General features: G+C 46.4%; 1 protein-coding gene across 2 annotated transcripts in view; it reads left to right on the top strand.

Moving 5' to 3' along the window:
• The first annotated feature begins 652 nt into the window (after positions 1-652).
• Positions 653-21,887, top strand: part of RAB6A (RAB6A, member RAS oncogene family) — a 106,526-nt gene continuing 85,291 nt past the window's right edge. For both annotated transcript variants that reach the window (XM_075919572.1, XM_075919573.1), the window contains exon 1: positions 653-871. In XM_075919572.1, the coding sequence (XP_075775687.1) occupies positions 802-871 (70 nt within the window). In that variant the 5' untranslated portion in view covers positions 653-801. The remainder of the gene's footprint in view (positions 872-21,887) is intronic.

Genomic DNA, 21,887 nt, shown 5'->3' with positions numbered 1-21,887 from the left:
TAAGCAGGCCTGGCTCATGTGTGCATGGGGGCTCGCTGATAGAGCCCTACCAATCTGTGGATATCTGCAGGTATCAGCATCTGCAGCTTGTTATTGCCCATATGGATGCAGATACAAATTTTGTATCTAGACCCTTGTGAATATGCAGCTCTCTGCTTTATACCTGCAGGTCTCTGCATTTGAAGATATCAATGTAGGTATCCACGGCTCATTTTTGCAGGTGTAAGTGGGTCTTTGCCCACGAAAGCTTATGCTCCTACACTTCGGTTGGTCTATAAGGTGCCACAGGACTCCTCGCCGCTACTCTACGCTGGAGTCCAACATTGCTGGTGGTGGGCCTGGCAGTTAATTAGTTAACAGCCCCAACAGAGGTCTGCCCTCCTTAGGGTTCAGGGTTAACAGGAGCAGAGCCCTCAGCGTTCCACCCCGCCCCTCTCTTGTCCGCGCCGCCACACTCCGCATGGCTCCCGACACGCGCCGCTCCCGCCCACTCTCCGGCGCCCGCCAGTCCTGCCCCCTGATTGGGCGGCGTGTGCGGGCGCGCGCCAGTGTGCGGGCGGGGCGGGTGCAGGGCGACGGCGCGCGCCGGTGTGTGGAAGGGGGAGCAGCCAGCTAGGTTGCGCCGGGTTCCGTGCGAGCGGTTGCGCCGCGCTCTCTCCCTTGGTAACCGGAGCGCGGCGGGGACGGTCCGCCGCTGCCAGCAGCCCCGGGGCTCCCGCCCGGCCCCAGCCTCCCGCCGCGAGAGCGAGCGCGGGTCCCGCCGCGGGGAGCGGAGCAGCGCAGGGCGGCGGCGGCTCCACCATGTCGGCGGGCGGGGACTTCGGCAACCCGCTGCGGAAATTCAAGCTGGTTTTCCTGGGCGAGCAGAGCGGTGAGTGACCCGGCCCGGGGGTCCGGCCTCCCGCTCGGGCCGCGGCTCGGTCCCCTCTGCCCCCCCTCTTCCCGGGCCAGGGACCCCCCTCTGCCCCCCCGCCCGGGCCAGGGACCCCCCCAATCCCCTCTCTCCTTCCCCGCCCGGGCCAGGGACCCCCCCCAATCCCTTCTGCCTCCCCCCCGCCCGGGCCAGGGACCCCCCCAATCCCCTCTCTCCTCCCCCGCCCGGGCCAGGGACCCCCCCAATCCCTTCTGCCTCCTCCCCCGCCCGGGCCAGGGACCCCCCCCAATCCCTTCTGCCTCCCCCCCCCGCCCGGGCCAGGGACCCCCCCCAATCCCTTCTGCCTCCCCCCCCGCCCGGGCCAGGGACCCCCCCCCAATCCCTTCTGCCTCCTTCCCCGCCCGGGCCAGGGACCCCCCCCATCCCCTCTCTCCTTCCCCCCCCCGCCCGGGCCAGGGACCCCCCCATCCCCTCTCTCCTTCCCCCCCCCGCCCGGGCCAGGGACCCCCCCCCCCATCCCCTCTCTCCTTCCCCCCCCCGCCCGGGCCAGGGACCCCCCCCCCATCCCCTCTCTCCTTCCCCCCCCCGCCCGGGCCAGGGACCCCCCCCCCATCCCCTCTCTCCTTCCCCCGCCCGGGCCAGGGACCCCCCCCCCATCCCCTCTCTCCTTCCCCCGCCCGGGCCAGGGACCCCCCCCCCATCCCCTCAATTTCCTCCCCCTCCCCCCGAGAGCCATTCAGCCCTACCGGGCCAGGGACACCCCCCACCCCCCGTATCTCCCATCCTATCGGGCCCCTCCTGTCACTGAGCAGGGATCGGTCCCTAGCCCGCACTGGCAGCTTCGTAGGAGCAGGAAGCCTGTCCCCGCTCAGCCTCGCCGGGCCTAGGAACCCCCGCCAGCCCCCTCAGGTCTATGGGGCTGGTACCCCCTTCTCCCCCCCCCCTTGTGGGAGCTGAGCTTCCCCTGCCCAGAGGCCTCCTCCCCCATGTAGCCTGTCCGTTGATCCCATGGGGTAGGGCTGGGTGTCAGCCCGGGAAGGCAGGGTGGGGTGGCTCTCGCTCTGCCCACTGCCGGTGCGTGGGCTTTGCTGCTGGGTCGGACAGCCCGGCCCAACCCAATGGAGAAGGGACACCTAGGTGCCACCTCCTGGGGCAATTTGCATCTTGTGCGGAAAAGAAGGCTGGGCTGGGAAGCCGCCCTCTGTCCCCTGCTGTCACCTTTGTGTGCATTGATCCCTACCTTCCTTTCAGAGGGTGTTGCTCTTCGAGAGTAGTGATGCTTGGTTGTGATTTTAATGTCCTAAATTCATCCCCACCCCTTACGAAATAAACAACTGGTGTTTGCCCAGGAGTGGAAATTGAAGGGGAAAATGAGAAGGGCCAGTATTCCTTTGAATGTATTTTAAATTCATTCTATTTGGTAATGGTAGGGAAAGATTGCAAATAATGCAGTTGTGGTAGAGGCTGCTGCTGATTCATATGATCTGAGTTTGGTTAGTTTTCTGGGGAGGATGGAAGCAGAGACTCATACATTCACTAAACAGTAGATTTTATTTTTGTAGGAAATTGTAAATTACATTCCAGAAAAGTGTTTCTAATGCATATTTAATGCGGAAATGATAATTCCCTCCCTCTCTTTAATGGCAGAAATTTGAATGCCCGCTTCTCAGCAAAAAGCCCTCACTTTCTTACCAGTGCAGTACAAAATCCTGATTTCACTTCACTGGGAGTGGGTTGCTTTATTGAAATATATTGTCTGCATTGATAAAATCTACTGTCATGAGACACTTTGACTTTGTGGGGGTGGGAACCTCTACTCCTAGGTGAAGTGGAACTGGTATCTCCTGCCATAGCCAGGCAGCATTAATGCAGCTTGACATCTGCCTGGAAAGGGATGCTAATCCATAAAGATACCTTTTCCTTCTCTGAAATAACTTACATTTTGGTGTTGCTTCAGTCTACTTTAAACTGTCTTGATCGTGGGAATAAAGCAAATCAAGCCATTTACACTGCCAGTCCTCTGCCCCTTTGTTGGGAGAGATCTCCATATTATGCTCATAGAGTGAACATCATCCATCCAACTTGTATATCTTTTTGGGTAGGTTGTCAGATACAGAAAGTGAGGTACTGTCTGGCCAGCCATTTTAGTAGAATTTCAGGAAAGGGTCTTGTGAAAAGACTCCGTTTGTACCAAGTAAATATTGATAAAATGAATCTAAAGTGTTTGCTGCACACCCATGGGGTGGTGTTGCCTGTTTTTTTGTGTTGCTGATACTTAATTTGGACAAAGCCTTTTAGTAAGGGTCTCAAAGATTTTTAGTTTCTAGTACTGCTCAGTAGATCTCAGTAGTTAGCTCATTAGTTATCAGATGAATTTCTCACATTTCAGTTCTGACATTCAGCAGACCACTTAGTGTCTACATCTTCTAATAGTTTTTTTTCCTCTTGAGCTAATCATATTTGTTACAAGCAAGGTTTTTAGGATTCCCATTGATAATATCAGATGTATAATTTGGAGGGAGGGGGAAGCAGAGATGATCATGGGTACAGTGTAGCAGCATGCTACCAATTCACGCTTCTGACGTACATAATTTAATGAGGTCCTCCTGTACAGTGGAAAAATCACTACTTTTTCCATGGTGTCAAAGTGAGATTCAGGCAGCTCCACGCCATCTTGAGGTAATTGTGTATGAATTTTTTTATACCTATGTTTCATTCTTCAAGCACCATATGTAATGATGGTAACTAGATAAATGTGTCCATCGTGATGTTCTTCTGTGCAATGAAGATAATACACTTGCATCTTTCATTATGTAGTGCTTAATGCTATGAATTTTAATGTTGGGTTTTGCTATCTTTTTAGCTCGTTCTCCTTGTCCTGTCAGTGTTTGGTGAGCAAAGGTGCAGAGAAATCTAGAAATTAATGAATAGCAGCCCTTACAAATCAAAGCATCTGTTTAAAAACATGGTTGCAGCTGGAATATCTCTTTCACTTCCTGTTTAGCTTTATCATTGTCTGCCTTGTTGGAAGGCCATGTTAAAGGTATCCTAGGCTGCTCAGAGGAGAACTGACTGCTGCTTTTCCATTGTTTTCTTCAGGTCACTTCAGAATGGCAAATGAAATGTTATGGAGGGCTTTGCTGCTGATTAGCTGGAGCAGCATGTCGGGGCTAAGATCAGGCTTCTTGCATGTGCTGCATTCAATCTTTTTATAAATGTATGTTCTGCTGTATGGCGATTCTTAATTGGAGTTTGTTAAAGGCTTTTAAAGCTTGCACAGCAGATGTACTGATGTTATTCAGGATAATACCTTGCCATGTGAAACTGTATATATTTGTGGAGATTTTAGTTTTAAATAAGACACAAAAAATGAAGTTAACAGTAAAAGATGCAAATCACATCTTTTGTATTAAGCCATATTATGGCAGTCTTCTCCCTACACATTTGCTTGGACTGCAGTGATTCTGCCTGATTATGCTGTTCCTGTTATCTGCTGCAGCTTCTTCTGCTGTAGTAACATGCTAGTGCTTTTGGTTTTTTTACATTTATAAACCTCCACCTTCTCCCCATTTCCTATGTCTCTTCAATTACTTATGTTGCCTGCCATTTGCTTTAATTGAATCAACACCTTGAGGGCTCTCCATGCTGGAGAAGGAAAGCTGCTGCAGTCTTTTGCCAGTGCTGATGAGTTTGTGGTGTGTGTATTGGCTGGATGACATGAGGTCACTTGCAGCTTCTTTCAGGATTGATTGCAAGTTGCTGGTTCTCTTATGAAATATATTTTTGTTTCCAAATTACATTAGTAATACTTGGTGCTAATATTGTGGATTCCTCATGAGCCTGCAATTTATTCATGGTCCGACTAAAAAAGATCTTGTTGTGTACTTAGGGATGTAATAGTGTAGTTGATAAGCAAAATCTTATAGGTTAATGCTATAGACTACACACATTCTCCCCCCAAGTAAATTTTTTAGCAGGCTGGCCAGCACCCTCACTCAGTCCTGGATTGCGACTGGGCCGAGACCTACCTCTGCTGCGGCTCTGCATTTAAAGAGTGTTAGGAGCTAGGCTGTTGGGCAGCCTGGCTCAGAGCCAGATCCGGGAGCACAGACCCCTTCACCCCACAGTGGCTGCTGCCACCCCACGTTGTTGCCTCTAACAGAGGCAGCAGCATGGGGCGACAGGCAGCTGGTCTGCGAGGGGAGCTGGTTTTTATATTCTCCCCTCGCAGACCCGCTCCCACCTGGCACCCCACACTGCTGCCTCTAATTCAGAGACAGCAGCAAGGAGTGGCAGGGAGGTCCTCGGAAATGGGGCCGGAGCACACTGGCTACTGGCCTCGCCTCTGAGTACTATAGAATAGTCGAGTAACCGATAAAAAATAAATGAGGCTACTTGACTATTCAATTAACCGTTATTTAACATTCCTATCTTGTACCTTGTCTTTTCTGATTGATAAAGACATTTTTATTAGGATGATTAGCAATGAGTAAAATTTTACTGGTGCTAGCATTAATTGAATTACTGTTTCCATGATTGCAGATTACATAGTTTAGTAGTGTTAAGTATGTTAATCTTCCCTGAAAAAGACAGCGCTTTGTGCTGAGGGTTTAGATGCAGCTGCAGTAAAATTATATATGTACAGATATCTGTATTAAAAAAAAAATCAGACTCTTTAGTACCTTTTTGATCTTGTTTTCTTTCAGGTGATTTCTAGCAGCCTTCATGTCTTAAATTAATACATAATTGCTATTTCTGGATTGGATTGTTAGTTACAGTGGCACAAACCTCCCTTATTACAGTGGTTTCAAATAAAGTTGCTGTGTTCTTGAAAACTATGGAAATGTTCAGTCTTGTCCTTCATTTTTTTGTTTTGCTTGTATGCTCCTACTTTCATTCTTGTTTGTCACTAGTTTCTTCCCTGCTTGCTCAGACAGAACTATTACCTGCCACTGGCATACAGAAGTATTACTCTTGCTGATTTCATTGCGTGTGTTTATACTGTGAGCTTTATTAGAAAGGAAACCTGGAGGGCATCAATATACGGACAGCAAACTCAAAGCAAGAAATCACTTGCTTTGGTATGTCAGGTGAAGTGGGGAGAGAATTTCTTCCTGCCTGCCTTTTCCCCAAGTTATGGATGCTGCCCTTCAATGGATGACCAGAAAAATAGACTGTATTAACCTGTATCCCCATATGTGGTATAGGTTCTGTGATGTCTGCTATTGCAAGAAAAGCGCAGTGTCTTGAGGACCTGAAATCTGGCCCAAATTAGGCTTTTTTGCTCACCTTCTACATGTGACTGTGTTCTTCTTTAACACTGTTACATCTGAAATTCTCCCAAGGTCTCTGGATCCCTACCCTTCAGGAGAAGTTACTAGTGATAGCTGTTTCTGTGTTGGGAATATCCTTTCCCAAAGGGAAGATGAAAATCCCTGAAAACACCTTTCCTAGAACAAATGAACCTCATGAATTTCTAAGTAAATACCTGGATTTGTTTTATTATTTGATCCCTGATGAATTCCTTGAGCCCCCTACAGATCTGTTTCTATGCACAAGTGGGCTTGGAGATCACTGTTACTGGCTCAGTGAAATGTTTCTCACTTTAAATAATTTTTCCTCCTAGTTTCTAACCACAGTTCTGATGCAGCTCTTCGCCATGATAGTGGCTCATGCTTTAACTTGTGTGGTAAATTCTTAGAACACTTGAATTGTGTCCTAAAGGTGAGTGCAAAGTGTGTGATCTCTGTTTTGTTCTGCATACCATTCTGAAATCTTCTTCACTGCTGGCCCATAATGCACTCTGACAAATCACTGCTGCAGCCAGAAGTCCAGCCTGGGCTGAACTGAGCTGCCAAACAATTAAATCTTTTCAAAGCTTATGTTTTAGCCCTCTAGAATGCCTGACCTTAGCTTATACTCCTGTAAATTGTCATTGGGAAAGTCCTTTTCCCCAAGCCACCCCAAACAAGTAACTGCACAAAGGAGGTTGAAGATCAAGTGTAATTAAATGCTTGGTTTGGAATTTTATTTTCTTTATAGTGTTTTTTTACAAAAACAGATACTGCCCGTAGATAAGAACCCCAACTAAAACTATTACTTGTCCTAAAGTCTCTCTCCTTCCCCCATACCTGACCACTTTACTACCATGGTAATTGTGTCAATTACAACTTAACTCTTGCAAGTTACATATACAGCCCTCCCCAAATCACTTATACTACCAGAACTAAGGATGTGAATGACTAGTTGACTATCCTATAAGCAAATGCTTATCAGATAGTCGACACGTTGCTCCCCCCTGCCCTCTGCTGCCTCTATCAGAAAGAGGTAGCAAGGTGTTTGGGGGGAGAATAGGGGCCCGACCCCGAGCTGCATGCGACATTCCAAAGCGGGAGACCCCAGGTGCCACGCAGTGCTGCTACTTTGAAACACTGTGCAGCCTGGGCCACCTGACCCATGCTACATGTGGCGTTTCAAAGTGGCAGTGCCATGTGGAGCCCAGAGTCTGTTGCTTTGGAACACTGGTGCAGCCTGGGTTAGACGGGTAACTCCTTTGCTGACTCCAGGCTCCATGTGGCACTGCTGCTTTGAAATGCCATGGGGAGCACAGGGCTAGCAGGGGACTGCTTGAATCCCCCCACTGGCCCAATGCTCCCCGTAGCACTTTCGCCTTTGAAGTGTAGCAACAGCCTTGGGGGAGGCAAAGGTGCCCTTATTGACTAATCGAATAGTCAATATAAATTGCGTCGATTATTCAATCAGCCAGTTAATCTAAATTTAACATCCCTAACCAGAACTGCTGCTAACACACCATCCTGCTTGAACAGGTTACATTTTTAAGAGAGCCAGTCAACAAAACAGAAAACAAAGTTGGAAGCAGTTTAAACTTCCCAAGTTCATGGTCTGTTGTACCACAAAGGGGAGGGAATCCCGAAGGTGGAGATTCTGCTTCTGCCCCAGAGAGTTAACCCAGTGACCCAGAGCAGGAATTTCTCAACCGTCATGTGAAAGATTGGTTGAAGTGTGTGTCCCTGCTCATTGAGGATAGCAAATGACTAGCATCTTGAAATATACCTGTAACTGTCTAGGAAGCTAATGCAGAGCTCTGAACTCTGATATTTTGTGCTCACTTGTCACTGCACAAAGCTTTAGGATTACCTTCAAGAAATAGCTCTTGGTAGAATGCTTGATGGTCTTTCCTGGAAGTGATCTAGAAATGGATGGTCAATAAAAAGTTTGTACCAGAGAGGAGCAGTTGCAGCTTCTTGGCCAGGTCTGAGTCAGAATGCTACGGGCCATTGATACCCAAATATTTAGGAACTTTGATAGATTTAATAAGCTATTCCTGGAGCTGAAACACTTATGGTGATTTGATACATTGTATACTTTGCATAAACAATACAAGACAAGTAAGAAAACAGAAGTAAACAATGGCCAGAGCATAAAATCTCAAGTGCCCTTGTAAATAACATAGTTAGTAGATTTAGAAAAAGTAAGGAGTAGTGTGATAAGCCTGCAGCTTTGCTTACTAGCATACTTTGCCTCTTATAGACAGTTCATAATCTGTACCAGGATTGGTTACGATTTATGATTGGTTTAATAATTTTTGTATCAGTCATAAAGTATGTGATATGCTTAATACTATTGATTTGTAGTTATGTACATTCGATATTTGGTATACAATGGGTATGCCAGTAAAAAATCTCTGAGTCTGGAGTTGAACTGATTTCTTGGATTCCCGAGAAGTATATGAAGTTTTTTTTTTCCTAAGGACTGGACAAGATGTTCTGGATAAACTAAATGGAAAATGGCATGGAGGCTTTCCCAATATATGCCAGATTAGCCAAGCAGTCTGATATCCTGCCTTTATCAGTGGGCAGAATCAGCTGTTTCAGAGGTATGTGCAAGAAACTCTGCAGTAGGAAGTGATAGAATAATCCAATTCAACACCACAAAGAAAGTTTCTTCCTAAACTTTCTTCATTTAGAAGCTGGCTTATTTCCTGAAACAATCTTTTCAGTCTTGCTGTTTTTACTTTGGACGTTATTGCCAACGTCCTGTTACTTTTTATTCCCACTGTTCCTTTTTAGCAATGTGTTCTGTGGGAATGAATTCCACAAATGGAACCATTGTATCAAAAGACAGGGGAACTCACTCAGTAGTTGGCATAGATGCTACTCTAGCTCATTTCTCTAAATGTGGCCCCTTGTCAGCAAGCACAATTTGCATCCAGTTAGGTTTGTGTTACAGCCAATTTACTTTCTTACAGTTCTTGGTCTTTCTCAAACACTAGGAAAGTAGTGGAGGCTGTAGCGTCTGGGTTAGATGAAAAGCAGATGAATGCTCCCAAGAGAAATAGCATCATTGGCAAAGCTGTGAGTGCAGGGAAAGCAATCAGTAGCAGAAGGAAATTGATGTGATCCTTATCAGTTTCATTGCCTCCAACAAGGTTCTGGATAGCTGTTGTGAAAACTGACAACTAGTCAGTTTTCATATCCCTAGGTTGAGAAAGTTCTGAGCTGTGAGGTGTTGGAGTCTGCAGTCTGCAGTCTTAGCAAGACAGTACTGCTTCAGTCCTCTCTTGGAAATCTTTATGTATGACTAAAAGGGACAAGTACTTAATGTCTTGTAATAAAGACCTAAGATCTGCACTTAGTGGTGGTGGTTTTGGTTTCTTCTCCACTTCCTTCCTACCCCATCGCACCACAGAAAAAAGTGGCCAGGAGAAAATCCCTACTTGCCAGTAGAATTTTCTGAGCCATGGTGGAATGGATCTTTAGCAAAGGAATCTTAAAGAGATGGATGACTGAATCATCCAGTGGATGTCTGGGTTGGAAGGGGAAAGAGAGAATAGAATTTATTGTAAGTTGTGAAGAGTAAAAGTATTCGGTGCACAAGGGTGGAATCTTGGTGAGAGCTGCTTGAGGTCCAAATTCAATACAGGGCACTAGAAATGCACATAACTGGAAAAGACTTTCTAATACAGAGATGACTCCATCACTCAGTAATTTAGTCCCTTGTGCACAGTTAGGCTATGTTAACATACAGCAGTTTAAATGATTAACCAATAAGTCTAGGCCTATTGGTTAATCCAGACTACACATAACCCCTTTCTCCCTCCTCCCCCTCACTGCCTCTGATACTGTATCAGAGGCAGCAAGGGGGGAGGTGGGAGCCAGTTTTAAGCCAGCTCCCCATGAACACCAGATCCTGCGCAGCCACCTCCCTCCTGCCCTGTTGCTTCTGATAGAGAAGCAGCAGCATGGAGGGTGAGGGGGACAGGCAGAAGCTAGTAGCTGTAGGAGGCAGCTTTCAAGCCAGCTCCCCACGCTTATTGGCAGCTTTTAAGCCAGCTGCCCCTCCCTGCACTGCTGCCCGTCTATTAGAGGCAGCAGGGCAGGGGGCAGGGAAGGAGGAGAGGAAAGCCCAGAGCCGATACGCATGGGGAACCAACTTTTAAGTCAGCTCTCTGTATGTGCTCGCTCCGCAGAGCTGCCCCCCTTAAAAGCTGGCCCCCCAAGAACTCTGGCTCCACCGAGCTGCCAACTGTCCCTCTCCCCCCACTGCTGCCTCTGTATCAGCTAAGGCACCAGTGCGGGGGCGGGGGGCAGGTGGGCTGCCAGAGCAGCCTCTGCCCATGCGGAGCTCAGCCCCTCCATGGACAGGGCCTGCTGCCACTCTGCACCATTGCTTATGTATCAGAGGCAGCAGCGTGAGATGGCAGGCAGAAGCCGGTCTGCACATGGAGCTAATTTATAAACCAGCTGCCCTTGCAGACCAGTTACAGGGGCAGCAGCATGGAGTCACAAGGGGTTCCCCAGGAATGGGGCTGTGGTGTGCTGGCTGCTGACCCCACCCTCAGGGATTATTTTAGTAACTGTGTAACTGCTAAAAATTGTTACGGTTACACGATTACTAAAATACATAATGGATAACTTTTCTATTGCACAACCGATTCTGAGGAAATGAACAGTGCTGGTCAATTTTTGTTTGTATTTAACAGCATGATTTGGCTCTGTCATGTAGTCCATAGCAGATTCTAATTCTTCCTTGTTGTCTGCTGTGGTCTGTTACAAGTCCCAATGCTGGAGGTTTGCTGTCACTGGCTTGTTCTTCTGTCTTCACATTAGTAAGATTGCAGCTGCAGCAGCTTTTAAATAAAATGTGTCCACAGTTCACTCAAAATGGCTGAAACTCAGACTAAAGAAAATGCTTCCTTGTGCAGAACTACTCAGGAGACTTCTGGGATAGCTTTACCTAAGCTTTGCCTGCTGCTACAGCAGACCATCCCAGCACATCTGCAGCCACCTCAGGCAAGCTGTGAAGCAAAAGGAGGCTCCAATTAAAAAGACTGAACACTGACAGCACAGAGTAAGTTTGGTGCATAGCCTCAGGCAGACCCAGAGCTTTCATCTCTGACCTCATGAAAGCCTTTCATAGAGCTTTCTCAGGGTGGGCTCTTTCCAGCTGCTCTCATTTCCAGACAAACTCATCAACTCATGTGTCCACAGTTCTCCATCCAATGGCCTCAGCTTTCCGAACTGGCTCCTGCATTCAGTACTTCATGCACCTGCCTTCACGGTCTGTCCTCCCTCCAGCTCCCCCAGCCCCTTCCTTTTCTGTTACTCATAAAACTGCCTTAGTTTCCTTTATTCCACATTTTGCTTCTAGTGCCTTTGACTTCAAGTCATACGTCTTCCCTGCCTATTATTTCTCTATCCAGGCTTAAGAACATAACACAACACACAATAAACCCGTGGAATTCTTTGCCAGAGGATGTTGTGAAGGCCAAGATTACAACAGGTTCAAAAAAAAAAATCTAGATATATTCATGGAGGATAGGTCCATCGATAGGATGCACAGGGGTGATTTCCTTAGCCTTCCTTTTCTAGTAACAAGGAATGGGTGACAGGGGATTGATCACTTGATGATTTTCTATTCCCTCCTTCTGGGGTACCTGGCATTGGTGGCTGTCAGTAAATAAGATACTGGGCTAGACGGATCTTTGTTGTGACCCAGTATGGCCGTTCATATCCCGTTGCTTGAGAGAAGGCTATAGGCCTTCTTAGGAATTCTCAGAAAAATGTAAAGTAGGAAGCCAGTCTATAGTACTAAATGAAAAGGCCCAAGACATTTCCCTCTTTACCTAGAAAATACCCCATTGTGTTAAGAATATATAGTATAGAGAAATGATGCAGTGTTTGTGTTGTGGTTGTGTAATGTAGGGATATAAGTAGCCAGCTAATCACTTCCCCCATCCCCACTGCTTCTGTATCAGAGGCAGCAAGGCGGGGGAAGCAGGAGCAGCTGCCGCAAAGCAGCCTCTGCCCGCAGTGGGCCCAGCCCCTGTGGACAGAGGATCCCATCCCTTGGAGCAACCCCCGGTCCGTGGAGGGTCCCAGGTGGGACCCACCCGGGGAAAGGGGCTGCTGGACCTGGCACAAGCCGGGACTGAGCAAGCTCGGCTCATGCCAGGTCTGGGTGGCTCTTACTACATTTAAAATGCAGAGGTGCACTGGTCCGGGACCCTGCATGAGCTAGGACTGCTCCAGGCTACTCCTGCTGCAGCTCTGCAGTTTCTGCTCCAGGCTACTCCTGCTGCAGCTCTGCAGTTTAAATGTATTAGGAGCCAGGTGCACAGGCTCCTGGACCTGGCATGAGCCGGGACAGAGTGCCTTCCCTTATCGACTGATACTCTAGTTACAAATTGGGACTCTACCCTGTTGCACTAGTCACAGCACAAATGTATAGACTGCTTACACTACCAAGTATTGTTGATTAAAATGAAAGCTCACAGAGCTACTCGTGATGCTACTCCCAGCAGCTGAGAAGAGAATCCCAGGATGTGCGGGGATCAGTTCTGCCTTCACACAACACTGCACGGAGGCATACATACCCACAGTGCATTGCTCACATTGTCGATGATGGTGTCTCAAGGGTGAACGTGATGCGTCGACAGAGGAAGCAACTGTGAAACTCCCCACCCCCCCACCCCCAGGTCAATTTTTTGTTCTGTCATTTTTTGGGGGTGTCAACCTAGGTTTTATTGATACAACTTGGTAATGTAGACATAGCCATAATGACAAGATAATACCTGCCTCTGAAACTTCCAATTGAAATAAAAAAAACAGAGAAGGATGTTCCTGGTCTATTTAGCTCTGAATTTGCTCATTTAATCCTTTTGGAGGCTCTTTTATGTAAATGTGCTCTGAAAAGGAATTACTTGGGGATCCTGTTCTTTGGTGCTTGGCTAAAGTTAGCCTTTGGCCTGAGAGAGAAATTGGCTCTTGCAGAACTGTGGATAAGGGGATGGAGCAACTTTAAACAGACCCCACCCAACCTTTGACCATGACTATCATAATTGAGTCTTACTGCACACAACCTGTCCACATGAGAACGGGTCAAACATTCCACATCAACTGCTAGCCATGGCAGGCTGATTCCTGGTTTCAGTGTTTTGGCATCTATCTTTGAATTTCTGTGGTCTTTCATGAGGCAACACAATAGCTCTTGAGGTCATCCACTGACTGCCCTTTGCCCTACATTTCAGATGTCTGATGGTTCAGCTAAATAAATGCAAGCTGCTTGCACTACCTTTCCAGGGAAAGGGAAGGTGAGGAAAGAATTAGTTGAGTGCCTGTCTGAGACACCTTTAAGGAGTGTCAGAGTTGCTTGCTTTGGTATGTGTAGAATATTTCAGAGATGAACACATGGCAAGTACTTGTCTGAAATTCCTGTTTCATGTAAACCAGTCTGCTTTTGTTTGCTCTTTCCAGCTCTGTACTTTCAAGGAAGAATGATTTTTTTCATTGGAAAACAGAGGATGGTGAGTGTGTCAATACTGCCCAAAACAAAAGTGCAGTATATAGCAGTGAAGACATGGCTTCTTGGTGTCGGGGACTCGAACCCGGACGGCCTCCGTTCGTTGTCTGACCGCAAAGAGACAGGCAACACCAGCAAGATCCAATCACAAGCTCTTTATTGAATAGTGCGCACTACAATAGAGAGCAGCCCGTCTCCAAAGTGAACCAGCCCCGATTTCATTTACAGGTAGGCTTATATAGACAGTTCCGTCGTGTCATAGACTATTCGCCCAAGCAACCAACCCCCCTTTATCAGTTAGAAACCTCTAATACCCATGCATACCTGGCCAACTATACATCATGGCCTTAAGCAATTCATAATGCATCAGCAATTTCTTATCAGCCCAAAAGACAGGTACTGGGCAATAAGGAGACAGTTTATGGCCAAAGGAGAACATAAACAGGGAGTTTGGAACAAACGGGGAGAGCAGAAACAGGGAGTCTTCTTATTAGTTCTCAAAACAAACTGTTCCTCATCACAGCAGGTACAAAAATGCAGCTTCTTGCTTATCTCATTTTGCCAACTTGAGCAAGTGTGTAGGGTGCGTCCCTGCTTGAACCTATCTCCAGTTCTGCCCAGGGACTACCCAGAAACCTTTGTTACATTTGCTTTAGCATAACCGCACTAGGCCTATTTTTCTAGGGCCTAACATTGGGTTAACTGCTCAAGTTGAAGCCTAAAGAGGAGCCTGGGGTTGAACTCAAAACAGAGTTGCTTGTTTCTTCTCTGCTTTTTATCTTAACAGGTTAAGAACACACTTGTGTGTGTTTTTTTGTTTTGTTTGTTTGCACTGTTGACATACCATGAGCCATCTGCTAAAGTGGAAGTGGGATGAAGAACTCCTGTTTCCTTGAGCATAGGAGCTTTCAGGGCATAGGAGCTTTCCAGCCATTCATTTCATAGCTCTTTTAAAGGGGGGCATGTTTCATAGTTGGGGGAGGACTGAGGCTGTAATTTGTGCAGTGAATTGAGAGCTGAGCTGGAATAGTGTAAAATCCAGTCTATAGGTTGTCTCTTAAAAGTAGTTCCTCCTGCCACAGGCTTTTAGAGGTGTGAAGAATGGTTCTAGTGAATTACAAGAACCAACAAATGTGTATCCCTGCACTGCCAGATCTCCCGTCTCTGTCCAGTGCTGTAACAAAGAGAACTAATTTGTGCTGGCATGGCCATACCTTCTTCAAAAATAAACCCAAAGCAAGGTCCAACATTTTCTGCCTTTGCTGAGAGTGACTTGGAAAAATGATTAGTTGTTTAAAGCAGTACATTGTAGTATCTCTTATGTCTTAAAACAGTGGCTTTTCCTTGATCTCTTAGCAAACGGATTCTTTCTCAAGATGATCATGATTACCGTGAATGTCCATTGGACTCAGTACCTTCCAGTCCTGAGGAATGTGGAATTCCATGAGGCTCTTGCAGATCTTGCTTATGTAACCCACACACCTAGGCTTCGTCTAGACTGGCATGATTTTCCGCAATTGCTTTTAACGGAAAAGTTTTCCCTTAAAAGCATTTTCAGAAAAGAGTGTCTAGATTGGCACGGACGCTTTTCCGCAAAAGCACTTTTTGCGGAAAAGCGTCCGTGCCAATCTAGATGCGTTTTTGCGCAAAAAAGCCCCGATCGCCATTTTCGTGATCGGGGCTTTTTTGCACAAAACAAACCTGAGCTGTCTACACTGGCCCTTTTGCATACGTGCTATGTAAACTGGGGTAGCCTTTCCTAACTGCATGATTATGAAGTCACAGTTTAGTACTCTGAGGGTAGCAACATCTTGGCACAACCATGAAATAGACCAATAAAGGGTGTGGGTAATTGTTGTTTTTGGGGTTTTTTTTAAACAAAACTACCCCCCCCCCCCATGCTTAAGCTGTGCTTTACTTTAGCTTCCCTTTCTAAAGAGGCTGTATTTTGGGGGTATTTAACAAGTGTTTTGGTCTATGATTAGTTATTCTGATGTATCATTAACTGGTTTAATAAAAAAATTTCTGTGTTGCTGTGGAATTGCATCATCTAAGTTAAACATCTCTGTGTGGCTTATAACTGCAGACAGGGTTGTGTACTTCTGTGGTTATCTCACAGCTGTCCCAGGGTGCTCTTCACAGATGTCTGTCACCAGTTGGGCTCAGTGAATGCTGCCCAAGTTGTTGTGGCATTGTGTGATAAAATGCACTGAATGTACGCAAGCTCTGAATTTTGCACACTCTTTTCTTGACTGTTATCTTCTGAAACCTCATTCCAAATATGTTGTAAAACAGCTAATGTGAATATTATTTTGAATACTTCTCATGTCCTTCCCTCCCATTCCCCTGCCCATATCTCAGTTATCTTCGGCAAGGGTTGGAGAGAGAAGAGCCACTAAAGCTATGTGTACACTTGCAGAGTTTTTGTGCTGATAGTTTCACTGAGGAGGTGATAGTGAATCAGTAAAAGAAAAGCAATGGTTTGTGTACTTACTTGCTTACACAAGTGTTTCTGTGTGTTTACATTTGCAGCACTTCAGTTTTCCATGAGAGCAGTGCCCTGAGGGCAGCTATCCCACAGTGCAACTCTCCCCATTTTGACAATAGGTCTTGTGGGAAGGTGGGGTCTGATCAGTCCCTGCACAGTTCCTGCTCTACAATCACTGATCAGCATCAGTAGCTCAGCATTGCTCCAAGCAGGGGAGCGTTGGCTCCCTGGAACAGCCATTATTACCTGACTAGATAAGTGATAGCTTTCCAAGAAAATAGGAAGGGAAGCTTGAGTGCCCTGGGACTTCTTGTGGAGGGGGCAGACACCTGTTTATCTGGTGTCCGAGCAGGTGAGCTGCTGGCCAGAGTGGTCACCTAGGCACTTTAGGATAACCTCCGGAGGCTAAAAACAGTGGAAACAGGAAGTGTCTTCACTTGCACATCAGAGCAAAAGCATCACTGGTTAGAGCTGTACATCTCTTGTGGAGGTGGGGTTTTGGGTTATTTTTCCAGTGAAACTCAGAAGTTTCACTGCAAAAAGTCATTGACAAGTGTAGATGCTCCTACAGTTTTTGCAAAAAAAGTCGGCCCGTAGGTGGCTGAATCGGGAAGTTCCTCCCGCTTTTGCAGAGTTAAGATCCAGTGAGAGCTGGAACTTGTCTCAGTCCCATCTTTCAAGCAGGAGGAAAACTGCAGTGTGGGAGGAACGCAGTTGGCTGCTCATGGGGATGTTTGGCAATGACCAGCCCTAGTGGGAATGAATTTTACTTGCTGGTGACAGAAAAATGTTAGGAGTAATTTGCCTTGTACAGAGAATGGCAAGAAAATAATGCACATTGTAGAGCAAGTATGCTCCCTTATGTCAAGGAAATAGTCTGCAGCACCTTCCAGAATATCTTATAACACCTTCTGAAATACCTGAATATTTCCACAATTCTCTCATGGGATGGGAGATATTGATTGAGTTACTTGCACAATATTGCCCAAGAAATCAATGGCAAAACTAGGTCCCCTGACTTTCCTCTTGTGGTTTGGTTGCAAGTCCACTGAACATGCTTTCAGGTTGCATACAGAAGGTGCTAAAGAAGAGACTGAACAGATAGACATCTGTTGACCTACACATTCCACTTGGAAACTGGCAAGGTGGTGATAAAGGAGAATGACCAGATCCCTCATTTACATTAAGGTAGAATGGCGAAGTTATAGGTAAAGTTGCTCTTATACGAATAATGTTAACAAGGAAAAAGAATAAACAGAGATGCTAAATGTTGTGCTCCTGAAATACATACCAGTGCCACCCACGCTTGTATCTATAAGCTCATCCTGATTGCTTTCTGCCTCTGGACATTCCTGTCTTCTAACATAACTTTCAGAGCCTGTGAAAGTCCTTGCATGTCAAATACCATGATGTTCGGAGGGAGGAATTTCTCCCAGGAGACAGATTTAATCTGCTGTATCTAAACTGTTGCCATTGGACAAATGCTTGATAATGACTGGCCTTGAGGAGGAAGGGGTTCTGCTGAGCTATTTTTCTATTTATAACTTCGGGGATGCAATTGTGAATATTCTTTGAGGTCTTATTGCTGCACCGTCTATCAGATAACAAGCTCTAGCTCATTAAATTATGTAAATGAAGCCATTGTCTTCTGTCACCATTCAAAAAGAGAAAATGAAGCCCAAAGAAGGTTATGGATGCTTGTACCAGCCCATCCACTTAAGCGTGGGAAGGGAGGTGAAAGGGCAGTGAATATAAGTCTTCCAAATTGTGCTTTTCTTAATCAACTTATCTGCAATCCACATGCTTCACCATGGTGATAGTGATCTCTGCCTTGAGACTGGTGTTTGCAAATTTACCTTTTGGGCTGAAATGTCTTTTCAGACATGAATAGTTTGGCTTTTGCACTTACTGGCAATTCCTTCAGGAAAACAGTTAAGGCTTCAGACGAAGCCTCAACGTCCTGGTTAGTTTTCAGGCACGACAGACAATTAAAATCAAGAGTGGGTCCCTTCTGGACTAGGTGCTGTACAAACTAGGGATGTAATAGTATAGTCGATTAACCAATAAGTTCCCTATAACCAATAAGCTTATAGGTTAATGCTATAGACTACATGCATTTCCCCTCCCCCTCACACCTCTTGTCAGTAATTTTTTAGCAGGCTGGACCTACCTCCACTGTGGCTCTGCATTAAAAATGTATTAGGAGCCAGGCGGGCAGGTAACCCAGCTCAGTTCTGGCTCATGCCGGGTCTGGGAGCTGAAACCCTTTTCCCCTCCCAGACAAGGGCTACCCTGGGACTATAGAATTGTCGACTAGCCAATAAGAACTTCATGAGGTTAATCGACTATTCAATTAACCAATATTTAACATCCCCAGTACAAGCACACTGTAGTAGATAGTCCCTGCTCCAAAGAACTTACAGTAAAATAGACAAGACATTGCAGTGTGGGGGAAGAATATCACACAAGCAGAGCGAACAGTGTGTAATGGCATGGCAGAGAATGTCATACTAGTTCCATGACTTTTTTGGGATGAGGTTTAGTTCAGAGTGATAAGCTGAAGGAGAGAAGGGTGAGGGGGTAGGGGAGCAGTGAGGTTGAAGTGAAGAGTGTATAGTGAGAAAGTTGGAACAAAGAGCCAATTAGCACAGGGCAGAGGTAGTTTGGTCAATTGTAGAAAGTTCTCTGGTAGTCCTAAAGTTCCTCTTTTGGCCACGTCTGCAGTTGCTGGTTCTTTTCTGCAGGATTTTCTCCAAGGCTATGTGGCTGGAGAGAATGGAGATACCTCTGGATCTTGGTCCCCCATGGAATGGGTTGGAGACAGTGTTTCCTATAAGCTAATTTGTGGTCTTCAGCCTTTTTAAGCATGAGATCACTTTTTGAATTTAAGTGCAATTCAGGATCTACTGCAAACCCAAACACCCTTGCCCCTCCTCCTTCCCACCTCTTCTCAGAGGTCCTGGCCCTGCCCACTCCATCCTCTTGCCCTCCCCCATCCTCACTCACTTTTATCAGGCTTGGGGCAGAGGGCTGGAGTGCGGAGAGGGATGTGGACTATCATCTTGTCCTAAAGGATTTGGAGTGTGGGAGGGATTCTGAGCTGAGCCTGGGGCAGGGAGTTGAGGTGCAGGAGGGGCTTCAGGGTGCAGGCTCTGGGAGGGAGTTTGAGTGCAGGGGGACTCGGGACTAAGGGTTTTGCGGTGCAGGAGAGGCTCAGGACTGGGGCCAAGTTTCAGAATGCAGGCTCCATCTGAGCACTGCTTACCTGTGTTGGCTTCTGGGTGGTGATGCAGGGAACTAAGGCAGGCTTATCCCTACTCTGGCCTTGCACCACTCCCAAAAGCAGCCAGCAAACTCTCTCCATCCCTGCCCCCCAACTCTGTGGAGATAGGGTACAGGAGAGGAGGGGCACCCTAGCATGTGTACCCCCCCTTCTTCCTGTGCCCTGCACAGCAAGCAAGAGGCTCCTGGGGTGAGGGGCAGCTCCAAAGCAGAGGACAGGAGTAGCACGGCAGTGCTGAGAGGGGCAGATGAAGAGCCAGCACTTGACAACCTCCTGGCTAAACCTGTCAGGATCATCTGTCAAAGGTTCCAAGATCTACAAATAGATCCTGATCTACTGGTTGGTGACCAGTGCTGTAAGCCGAGTGCTTTGGCGGCCACTCAGGAGAGATTCAACAGCTGTCCAGCTGTATAGCAGAGTGCCCAAAGTGCCCACACCTGGCAGCATGTGTTTCTGTTGGTGGTGCACATCCACATAAGCCTTGGTGCACAATATTTATTCCACACAGATGAAAAAAATTAGAGGGAACATTGAGTGGAAGGAGTCTAAAATACAACCTACCTCAATTGCAGTGGATGCTCCTGCTATTTTAGAGATGAAGGGAAGGGAGGAAAAATGTTTCACCTGAAGATTTAAGCCTTTTCCATGTAGCAGGACAGATGCATATGGTGGCCAGATGATGTTAAGGAATGGAATGGAGGCCCGTGCTAATGAGCAGGAAAGCAAAGTCCATGAGTGAAGCTGCAATGAATCCCTGAAAGATTTGAAAAACCAAAGGCTACTCTTGGATCCTAGCACAGACTAGTGAGCTAGTGGGGTTAGAAATGGGGATGTTGCAGTAATACTGTTTTCTGCATGTGAGCAGCATTCTGCATGTGCTGAAGTCTGCTTTGCTCATCAGGAACCTTACCTTTAAAAGTGAACTGCAGGCCTAAAAATGAACCACAGATTTCCTGGTTAGAAGGAAAAGCCAGAACAAAATAAATATTAACATAAGAACGGCCATACTGGGTCAGATCAAAAATCCATCTAGCCCAGTATCCTGCCTTCCAATGGTGGCCAATGCCAGGTGCCCCAGAAAGAATGAACAGAACAGATAATAGAGTGATCTCTCTCCCCTGTCACTCATTCTCCGCTTCTGACAAACAGAAGCTAGGGACACCATTCCTACCCATCCTGGCTAATAGCCACTGATGGATCTATTCTCCATGAATTTATCTAGTTCTTTTTTGAACAGTGCTGCCCCAGCCTCAGTGAAATCTTTTGGAAAAATAAGACTAGATGTAGCATCAGTAATCCAGAGCATGGTGTGTAAAGATGGCCATTTGCAGCCCTCAATGTCATTTTCTGACCATCAGGGTGCTGCTCAGTCACCCAGCCAAATGTACTGATTTGTATTTCAGAAATCGCCTGAGGCTTGCAGTCAGGATCAGGAACCCATTGTGCTATAGAAACAAAGCATGACAGTCCCTGCCTGGATGAACTCAGAATCTAGTTTTGTACTAAGATTTCTGTGCTTCAGACTGTTCACCTAGTGTTCTGCTTCAGCTGGTCACAAGGTTAAATGATGAACATCAATCCATATTTGCAGTTTTGTAATAACTTCATTTTTATTTAGGTAGGTAGTGGTCACACATGAAACCTATTAGAAACCCTGAAAGACTAAGCTGTCACTACAAAACTCTTAGAGTTTACCAATAATAGAAATTGGACATGGGGAAGGGAGAGTAGAGGAGAAGATCTAGGAGGACGAAATGGCCAACATCAGAGGAAGGATATTCCAATGGCTTGTGTGCTTGTTTGGGACTTGGGAAGCCAAACTTCAGGTCATTGATCAGCCGCAGATGTCGTGTGACCTTGAGTAAAGTCATTTTAGTCTTTGTTGAACAGGGATAATACAACACTGTCCCTGCTAAGGATAAATACAGCAAACATTATGACATGGTCAGGTGCTATAGTAAGGGAGATCATATAATTGTCTAGGAGATAAGGATTTCACCCTACTGCCCAGAATCCTCAGATGGCTTTGTTGCTTTTGTTCTGTACTTTAGATCCTCAAAACTGATTATCATGACCACATGGTATCTTTACAAACATCTGGTCAGATTAAACTGATTTACAGAACAAATGCAAACTAATCTCCTTTCATTGATGGCCACCATTTATTTCCATTGGCCCAAGTTGTTGGAAGATGCAGCCCAACAATTCTTGATGCCTTCTAGTCAGTTACCCAATTTCCCATGCTGCTGCTAATCCTGCTTTCCTGCCTTTTCTGCAAGCATGCCCTTTCTTTTCTTTAAAGGTACAGTGCTGTATATTCACTTAGCAAGTAGTTCTTGAGACAGACTGTCAAATATTGGAGGCATCGCAGTCCATTTTTTTAGGGACTTAAAGGTGAGAACTTCCAAGAGCTGGAAGGA

This window comes from Pelodiscus sinensis, chromosome 1 (genome assembly GCF_049634645.1).
Source record: "Pelodiscus sinensis isolate JC-2024 chromosome 1, ASM4963464v1, whole genome shotgun sequence".
NCBI classification, from domain to species: domain Eukaryota; kingdom Metazoa; phylum Chordata; order Testudines; family Trionychidae; genus Pelodiscus; species Pelodiscus sinensis.
The sequence above is the reverse complement of the archived record's forward strand: the minus strand, read 5'-3'. Positions and strand labels throughout refer to the sequence as shown.